Source organism: Pteropus alecto, unplaced genomic scaffold (genome assembly GCF_000325575.1).
Source record: "Pteropus alecto unplaced genomic scaffold, ASM32557v1 scaffold301, whole genome shotgun sequence".
NCBI classification, from domain to species: domain Eukaryota; kingdom Metazoa; phylum Chordata; class Mammalia; order Chiroptera; family Pteropodidae; genus Pteropus; species Pteropus alecto.
The window spans coordinates 1,649,938-1,660,176 of record NW_006431043.1 but is presented as its reverse complement, the minus strand read 5'-3'; the positions used below and the strand labels follow the sequence as shown (position 1 = coordinate 1,660,176).

The 10,239-nt window shown below is 36.5% G+C and overlaps 1 protein-coding gene across 2 annotated transcripts in view; it reads right to left on the bottom strand.

Annotated features, from left to right (window-relative positions):
- IL1RAPL1 (interleukin 1 receptor accessory protein like 1) overlaps nt 1-10,239 on the bottom strand; it is a 1,242,120-nt gene that overhangs the window by 595,596 nt on the left and 636,285 nt on the right. For both annotated transcript variants that reach the window (XM_006905511.3, XM_015595605.2), the window contains one exon: nt 7,882-8,161. In XM_006905511.3, the coding sequence (XP_006905573.1) occupies nt 7,882-8,161 (280 nt within the window). The remainder of the gene's footprint in view (nt 1-7,881; nt 8,162-10,239) is intronic.

Sequence of the window (10,239 nt, the reverse complement as noted above, 5' to 3'; positions counted from 1 at the left end):
AGAAACCATGTGAGAGAACACAACAGAGATCCAGAAATAATGGAGTCAAGGAATCTAACAGATGCAGAGTTCAAAACACTGGTTATAAAGATGCTCAATGAACTTAGGGGAAGTGTAGATGAATTCAGTGAGAACTTCAATAAAGAGATAAAAACAAAAATGGAAATGTAAATTATACAAGGGAACCAGTCAGAAATGAAGAACACATTATCTGAGATGAGAAGTATATTAAATGGAAAAAACAAAGTGAATAAAGAAGATCAAATGACCTATACAGAAAATGGGAAAGCCAAGGACACTCAATCAGAACAGCATGAAAAAAGAAGCCAAGACTATAATAATAATTTAAGGAGCCTATGGGATAATATTAAATGTAATAGTATCCATGTCATAGGTGTACTTGAAGGAAAACAAGACGTTGAAGAGCTATTTGAAAAAAAATGATAGAAAACTTCCCTCACTTTGTGAAGGAAACAGACATACAACCCCAGGAAGCTCAGAGAGTCCCAGGAAAGAGGAATCAAAGAGGCCCACACTAAGACACATCATAATTAAAATGCCAAAAGTTAAATACAAAGAAAAAATATTAAAAGCAGCAAGAGAAAATAAGTTAGTTAACTACAAGGGAGCACCCATAAGATTGTTTTCTCAAAAGAAACCCTGCAGGACAGATGGTCTTGGCACAAAATATTCGACGTGATGAAAACCCTGGATCTACAACCAAGAATACTTTATCCAACAAAGCTATCATTTTGAGTTGAAGGACATATAAAGAGCTTCCCAGACAAAAATAAGCTAAAGGAATAATCAACATCAAGGCAGTACTACAGGAAATGTTGGAGGACTTCTTTAAGAAGAAAAAAAAAACAACATGTATCAAAAACAGGAATAAAGAATGGTAACAACTACATTCCTATGAACAAGTCCCTCAAACATAATTGAATTAAGTGTTCCAACCAAAAGATAGAGTGGCTAAATGGATAAGAACACAAGATCCCCATATATGCTGCCTACAAGAGACTTGCTTCAAATTAAAAGACACACAGAGACTAAAAGGAAGGGTATGGGAAAAAGATATTGCTTTGATGGCCCTAGAAGGTATTGTGCTGAACGAAATAAGTCATATAGAGAAAGACAAATAACACATGATTTCATGTAGCATTGGAATCTAAAGAACAAAATAAACAACAATGACAATAACGGAAATAAACTCATAGATAGAGAATAATGAGGGCTACTAGATGAGAGGGGGATGGGGGATGGTGAAAAAGGGCAAAGGGGATAAGAAGTACAAATGGAGTTACAAAATATACATGGAGATATAAAGTGTAGCATAAGGAAAATAGTTAACAATGTTGTAATAAATATGTAAGGGGAAAGAGGGGTACTAGATTTAGTGGGGTGATCACTTTGTGAGTTAAATAGATCTCTAATCACTATGCTGTACAAATGAAATATAGTATTGTATGCCAAATATGATTGAAAAAAACTCATCGAATTGTACAATGTAAATACAAGCAACTAATTGTCTATATTTCAATAAAGCCAGGGGGAAAAAGAAAAAAGAAAAATTCAAAGAAAGAGAACCCTGAGGAATTTACTGAGCTATCTATCAGAGAGTAGAAGGTGTAAAAATCAGTGTTGAGAAAAGCAAGTGAAACCCAGAAGATCTGGCAAAATGAAGTTCTTTGGTCCTTGTAAGTAAAATTTTAATATAGTAGCAAAGAAGACAAACCATCTTTCATCATCTCTGCTCTATCATACCTTCCCAATGGGTTTTATTTTGAGTATTGTATTTTTCAGTTCTATAATTTCTATTTGTTTCTCTTTTATAACTTATATTTCTTTAATGAGAGTTTCCATTTTTTCCATCTGCTTCAAGAGATTTTGTAGTTACTTGCTGAAGTATTTTTATGATGGTTGCTTTAAAATCCTTGTCAGATAATTCCAACATCTGATTTATCTCAGTGTTGGTATCTGTCGATTATTTCCTCATTCGTGTTGTGATTTTCCTGACTCACTGTATAACCAATGAGTGTTGTATTCGATCCTGCACATTTTAGATATTATGAGAATTTGAATCCAATATAAACTTTTTTTTTCCTTTCTTTTTAAGCAAACACTCCTCCAGGTGAAATGTAACATGAGGGCTGAGTGGCTAAGTATGTTCTGCTTCCTCCTCAGATCTGCTCATACTTTCCTGGTGAAAGTGTGGTATTGACTCAAATTGCCTTGCTGCCTCCAGTAGAAGAGTTAGTTCACTCCATGTTGGGCCACACTGATCCAGAGAGAGAAGGTGGGAAACTGGATACCAACTAGCCCTGCCTCCCATTACTATGTTCTGCTTTGTTGCAGGTGGATGCTTTGTTCCTACTGAGACCCCTGATACCAAGGAAGAGCAGTGATGCCTAGCAGAGACTAATCCTACTTCGCAGTGCCTCAGAGATTCTCACTGCTGCCAGGTGGGAGTAGAGGCTCAGGCTGCCACTGGACTGCACTGACACTACTCTTGCAAAGGAATATAATGCCTGCCTAGTTCTTCACTGGGCAGAGAACGGAAGATCAGCCACTCCACTCAGGGATGCTGACCCTTCCACATTCAAGAGCAGGGGCATTGTATTTCTGCTGCCTGCTTCTGCCAGGCAGGGGACTGGAAGATTGGCCTTGCCTACATCATTTGGTGGGGCAATTGGAACACTGTGGTCATGTCATTCCTCAAGTCCTGAGGTCCCTAGAGCAGTAGTCCCCAACCTTTTTAGCATCAGGGACCGCTGCTCCTATGAGAATCCGATGCCTGATGATCCGAGGTGGAGCTGAGGTGGTGATGCTAGCGCTGGGGAGTGGCTGCAAATACAGATGAAGCTTCACTCGCTCACCCTCCACTCACCTCCTGCTGTGCGGCCCATTCCTAACAGGCCATAGACTGGTACCTGTCCGCGGCCTGGGGGTTGAGGACTCCTGCCCTAGACAATCCTTCCTCCTACCTTTTACAGACTTACAATGCTTGTCAGTTGTGTTATATCCAGCATTTTTAGTTATAAGGGAGAGGACTGGGAGAAATGGGGTTACTCCATTTTGGTGGAACCCCACTGTATTTTAAACTATGGTCATAGTATCTACAATAATTTATTGTACACTTATTTTCTCTCATGTAAAATACTCAAAGGTAAAAACTGGTTTTAAAAAAGAAATTGCGATCCTATCATTAGCATATTACTTAGTGATCAGTAGATGTTTGTTAAAAATGGATGACTGAATAAATGGATTTCACTAAGTATCTCTGAATAGATGCTTAATATGTGCTTTCGATGAAAAGAAGAATTATTTAGTCCTTAAAGAGAAAATCAAGACTTGGGCAAAGGAACTAGATATTAGAGAGAACACATTATATGTCATTTGAAAATATATAGTTTTAGAGAGAACTTAATACATAAAAATCAACCACATTTCTAATAGTACTACCAATGTACATTGTTGAAAATGAAATTTAAAAGACACTATTACTTACAAACACACAAAGAAAAAAGTTCTAATGCAATTCCTATCAATATTCTAGTAAAGATTTTTGTAGACACAGACAAGTTTATGTTAAAATTTATATGGAAGGAGAAAGGGCCAATAATAACTAAAACAATCTTTAAAAATAGGATAAAGTGAGAAGACTCACTCTACTTGATATTTAGTCTCACTGTATACCTGCATTAACCAAGACAGAGTGGTATTGACAGAAATGAAACAGATCAAATATATAGAATAGAGAATCCAGAAATAGACCCACACAAACATGCCCAACTGATTTTGAATAACTATGTAAAAGCAATTCCATTGAGGAAACAGCTTTTTCAACAAATGGTGCTAGAGTAACTGGACATCTAAAAAGCTATATCTTGATCTAAATAAACCTTACATGTTATATAAATATTAACTCAAAATAAATCAGATACCACCTGACACCTGTTAGAATGACTATCATTAATGGGACAAGTAATAACAAGTGTTGGAGAGGTTGTGGGAAAAAAGGACCCCTCAGACACTGCTGGTGGGAATGTAAACTGGTATAGACACTATGGAAAACAGTATGGAGGTTCCTCAAAAAAACTAAGAATAAAATTATCATATGATCCAGAAATCCCTCTCTGGGTATCTACCCCCAAATTTGAAAACATTTATCCATAAAGATATTCGCACTCCAATGTTCACTGCAGCATTATTCACAGTGGCCAAGACCTGGAAACAACTGAAGTGTTCTTCAATAGGTGACTGAGTAAAGAAGATATGGTATATTTTTACAACAGAAACTTTATTTTCAACAGCTAAAAACTGGAAACAGCTCAGATGTTTTTCAATGAAAGAATACTGAGGTAATGTCCATATATGGAATACTATTCAGCAACAAATAGGAACAAGCTACAGAATACATGCAACAACTTGGATGCATTTCAAAGGAACTATGTTGAGCGAAACACACAATTCCAAAACAGTGATATACTATATGAGTCCACTGATGAAGCATTTTTATATTGAAAAAATTAAAAATGAAGAACAGATTAGTGGTTGCTAGGGCTTTGAGATTGGTGGGAGATGAAGGTGGATGTGATCAACAGGAGAGGTCCTTGAGGTGACAGCACTATTCTGTATCTTGACTGTATCAGTGATTGTCAATGTCCTGGTTATAATATTGTACTATAGTTTTGTAAAATGTTACCACTGAGAGAAACCAGGTAAAGGATTCATGAGATCTCTCTATATTATTTCTTGCAACTGAATATGAATGTAGAATTACTTCAAAAATAAAAATTTCAGTGAAAAAATAGGGTACTAACTTAGTATGCTACATTTGGGGGGTATTAAAATGCTTACATGTGCACTGGTTAGCTCTGCATATGAAACTGCTAAAAAGGCATAAATCTCAAGAAGGGGATTAAAACACTGCGAGTCAAGAGTACAGAAAAATTATATTTTTCAGAAAGTAAACATTTTTTTTAAATGGCAATAATGGAAAAAAAATAAGTTGTTATGTAGCTCTCCTTCATTCACTTTTTCATGTAAAAATAATTAAAATTTTAAGAAGGAGAAAATCAAATAAAAAGCCAAGTACTATGGAGCAAAGAATTATGTGGTATTATTCTGTTCAAAATAAATACTAAGAGAAGGAAGTAAGAAAGCTCATTAATTATATTGATAGTAATCTTAAACATGTCCATTATTTACAAGACTTAATTGTAAATACTTAGGTATAAATACAAATTAACTATATATGAAAAGGCTTATTAAACCTTTTCATTGATAAGTTTAATATCCAGAACATTTAAAAGAAAGACTAGAACCTTAGAGTAGAAGCTAACATTTTTAAACATCTAAAGTTCTTTGCATGTGGATTACGTAAAAACTAATGGTGACCGTTTTGTGGCCTGGTAGCTAACAATGCGCCAAAATGTCAGTGAATCAACTAACAGCTCTGGACATCATGAGTACCTGCACATCAATACTAAGTCATGCTATTTAAACTGCTGGTTATGATTTTGAGTACCACTTTCCAAACTGGAAAAGGGAGTCATATCAGCACTAACTTCAAAGCAATTAAAATTTGAATTTCAGTGATAAAAGTATCTTTTTCTGAGTTTATCACTTTCTCTAGAATTCTACTTGGCAGATATAAAACTTTAAGGTGTTTGTGTTTTAGTTTGACCTCCCATTAAAATGTAGACATACATACCATGGAATATTACCCAGCCATAAGAAAAGATGAAATACTGCCATTTGCAACAACATGGATGGATCTTGTGATTATCACACTAAGTAAAATAAAGTAAAATAAGTCAGATGGATATAAAATTGAAAGCAACAAATGAACAAGACAAAGGAACAGAGACTCATGGACACAGACAACAGTTTAGTGGTCACCAGAAGGAAGAGGGTGTGGGGGTGGAGGTAGAGAAGGGTAAAGGCGGTCAAATATATGGTGAGGAAAGGAAATTTAACTTTGGGTGGTGAACACACAATGTAATATACATATGACATATTATAGAATTATACACTTGTAACATATAATTTTATTAACCAATATCACCCCAATAAATTTAATAAAAAAAGAAAACAACTTGCTCAAGTTATAAAAAATTTAGACATGAAAATCTGACAAATGTCATGGGTTTTGAAACTTTTTGACCTTTCATTCCTTATTCCAACTATAAATCGAGGGACATTTTAATGCAATTTCTCAGAGCATTGAATCACAGAATCATTTCTAAAGCAACATCAGTGCTTTAGAAATTCAGATTACTAATGTGTGCGCATCATCATTTTCTCATCAACAATACATAATGAAATTAAATGTTAGACTCTGGACACAGCTCAATTCTAATCTCGGATAAATGAAGACACTCATTTGCCTCTCTTGAAGAATCAACTCTACATATGCATGAACAACCAGAATTTTTTTAAAGAAACACAGCAGACATGAATTGAAATCAAGTTACTATTAGTCAAGCGAGAACAGTCAGTCCAAACAGTACTCTTTGACTGTAGTAGCATGGCAATTATTTATCAATACCCCTACAAAACCTTTACCGTCTATTAAGAATTATGTTTGAACATACAAGGATTGGTGACCCCTAAAGGAAAAAAGAAAAAGAGTTGCCAAATAAATTGTATGTATGTTCTTTCACAATCCAGTCCACATTTTCCCTCAAGCACAAATCTACTTGCATTCATTTATTTTTTCCAAAGTTAACTCTAAATATACATCACCAGTGTTAAAAGATAAATTTGTTTGACTTTTTAAAATGTGGCTTTGATCTATTTTAATATCCTAACACACAGCTAACCTTGTAACACACTCAGTATAGAGATAATTCCTACAGTGGACAACAAGGGGAAGGTACAACCCTTATGAAAGAGGAGTAATAGCTGCTGATCATAATTTCAGAAATAAATGTTGAATTTCGATTTGAAAAAGACACTATGTGATTCTGAGAATTTCTCCAAATTGGGAATCGACTGAGTTTGATTTGGCTTTTTTTCCCTTAATAAGCCGAAATACAGAAAGACAAAGAAATAGATTTAAACACACCCTCTGTATGCCCATACCCTGCTTTGCCAATGTTCTTAGAGTCAAAGACATCCACAGTCATTCATGCCCAGTGTGATTCACAACCCATGAAGGACTAACTGCTTAAACTGAGATTTTTAACTGCTAATGTGTTACATGGATACTGTTTCAATGTATTATCATTAAGCAAACTACATATGTCTCCTCCACAAGCAGACAGAGATGTGTGAATATATGATGAATTTTGGGGGGAATAAGGGCACAGATTTTGTTATTAACCTTTGTATCAGCCCTGAGGGACCAAGGACAATTATCGTATTGATCCAGTACTTTTAGTTAACAAAATGATCTGGAACACAGCCTTCTTATTCCCTAACATGGCAGTGTTGCCCTCCTATTGCTGTGCACATACACGCATTACTTAAATCATCTTTGCAGATGTGTGTAAACCAGAGCTATCTGTGCTCTATCTGTCTGTGAAGGGCAATAACAAAATGTTACAACCCATTTAGCAATAAACCATGCATCCTTTCTGCAAGTCTTTGCTTACATTTGATTTGCAGCATTTCACCTCTATAAATTTTATTTCATAGTCTTTAGTAATTTCTGGCAATATAAGTAGATACCCAGATGGTATCTCTTTTCTCCATAAGCCAGAAATAATGTCTCAATATAAATTCCAATCCCATCTTTTTATGATTTAGATTCTAAATTTTAGAAGGCAGCAACACACACAAATATTGAGACAATAGTTTAGGTGAAAGGGATGGCAGCAAGATTTAAGCATAAGAAAGCAGCATGAGTCAGCAGTAATAGAGTTAAAAGGGTACCTGATGACACAGGCGTAAAGACCACTGTCCTGTAGTAACGTTGGCCGGAACCAAATGGAATCTTCTTCCTTGCTCATTCTACTTCCATCAAAGGCTATCGGCTCTTCAAAGTCTCCAGGACCAGAACTTTTGTACCACATCAGACTGAGTCCGGCACTTTGGGCTAGGGAGTAATTTGCTCTGATATAACCATAAAAGAGTGCACATTTGATTCGAACAGGCTCTCCCACCAAAACTTGATATTTCTTGATATCGACAGACCAATCAGTGCATCCATCCGCTAATGGGGGAAAAAAAAAGAGAGAAAGAGAAAACAGAGAAAAAATTAAGCGATTCATTCATTCATTCATTCATTTATTCATTCAACAAACATACATTGAGCATCTATATTGAACCAGATTCCATTCTAGGGACAGAGCATGTAACAATGGATAAAACTCAGAATGGCATTGAAAAGTAATTTACATTGCTAACCAACAATATATTTTTCACTTAGTTTGCTTCTGCTGGTATTTATTCTTAGTTTATATCAATGTAATTGTTATTGGTTTATTGCCTTTCCACTCTAAATCTACCTTTTGCCTGTTCTTTGGAAAAGGATCCAGATCTTTGAAATAGTTTTCCTTTGCTAACTGGCACTGAAGCTCTGTTGGTAGAGAGTGCTGGAGAGACATTGCAGGAGACAAGGGTTTTGCTCTCTAGCATGCTCTATGGAGGGGCTGTTGCAGAGTGCAAGACTTCTCCAGTACCCAGCTCCTGCAGCGAGTAGCAGCCAGCAGCATGGCGATTTTTTGGCAAAGCCTCACTTACCTCACGGGTAAGACATTTTCCCATGAACAACTATCCCAGGTACTTTAGAAGGTGAGTCTCTATCAAATTCCAGAGGGCAGATTCCCAACCAGTTCTGCTAGAGTGGCACTTCCATGATTTCAGCCATTCAGTAAACCATGGGCTTTCCTGATAAGATTTGTCTCTCACTTTGGCGAGGTGGGGGGAAGACAGCAGCTTTTCCTAGGTGCTGTATCTCAGCCATAGGAGTAACAGCAGCCATTCCTGCACTCTTTAGAGTTCTATTTTGCTAAAGACTGAATGTCTATATCTTCTTAAAATTTACACGTGGAAGCCCTAACCCTGAATGTGATGGTATTTGGAGGAGGGTGTCTTTGGGAGATAAGTAGGTATAGATAAGGTTATGAGGGCAGAACCCTCATGAAGGGATTAGTGCTCTTAGAAGAAGAGAGATTAGAGCTTCCTTTCTACCCTTCTCTCCCTCCTCTCCATGTGCTCACAGAGGAGAGGCCATGTGAGTGCGCAGTGAGAAGATGGCCATCTCTAAACCAGAAGGAGGGCCCTCACCAGAAATCGAATCAAACAGCACCCTGATCTTGGACTTCGCAGGCTCCAGAGCTGTGAGAAATAAATTTCTGTTGTGTAAGCTGCTCAGTCTACAGTATTTTGGAGCAGACTAATAGATCTTTCTTTCTTACTAGCCAATCTTTCATTATTCCAATACCTTGTTACATTTAGTAATTCTTTATAAAAACATTTCCTTGTTCAAATTAGTATGTGGTTTTCCTCTTTGATTGGATCCACACCGATAAAATCAGGAAAAAATGCTTTATAGTCAAAGAAAGCCAAAACAAAAGTGGGTCAAGCTCTGGTTAGTGGTTTCACAACCAGAGACAGAGGGACATGGTCACTTTGTTCTGATTTCTAGAAGGGATATGAGGTTGATAGGGATTGGGACCAGTTGGGTTTTCTGGATTACCTAGAAGCACTATCTTCCAAATAGCATCTTGACACCATTTTTATCACCCCTCTTACACACACACACATACACACCAACAGGTCCCTGCATGTCAGGTACAGTACCATTATCATCACCTCAGAGAAATTGTAAATATCCACTTTAGAGAGGGCAGTTGCCCAATACTTAGCAGGATAATCAATGTGACATAGTTTACAGTATACGAATACTGAGCCAAGGGCAAAAATTAAGAAAAGAAGACTTCTAACAGCAGTAGCATCTGAGTATTGCCAGCAGGGTTTAACTCACTAAAGATTAAAAAAGAGGGCAACCTAAAGGATCGGAGAACAGGATAAATAACATAGAATCTGAAAAAAAATTATCAAGAGGAAAAGAAAGTTGTACATTAGAGCATAGAAGACATATAATCTATGGAATTATCTCCATTTCTTATTTTAAAATTATACCTAACATCTAATGAGCACTTAACTATGGCTGAGTTTATAAATTTTCATTTACCCTTCACAGAAACATCCATTAAGGTATTTGAAGTCATTGCTCCCTCTATGTGAAACATTTCTCACCAACCAACTGCATGCCTTTCTCTTTCC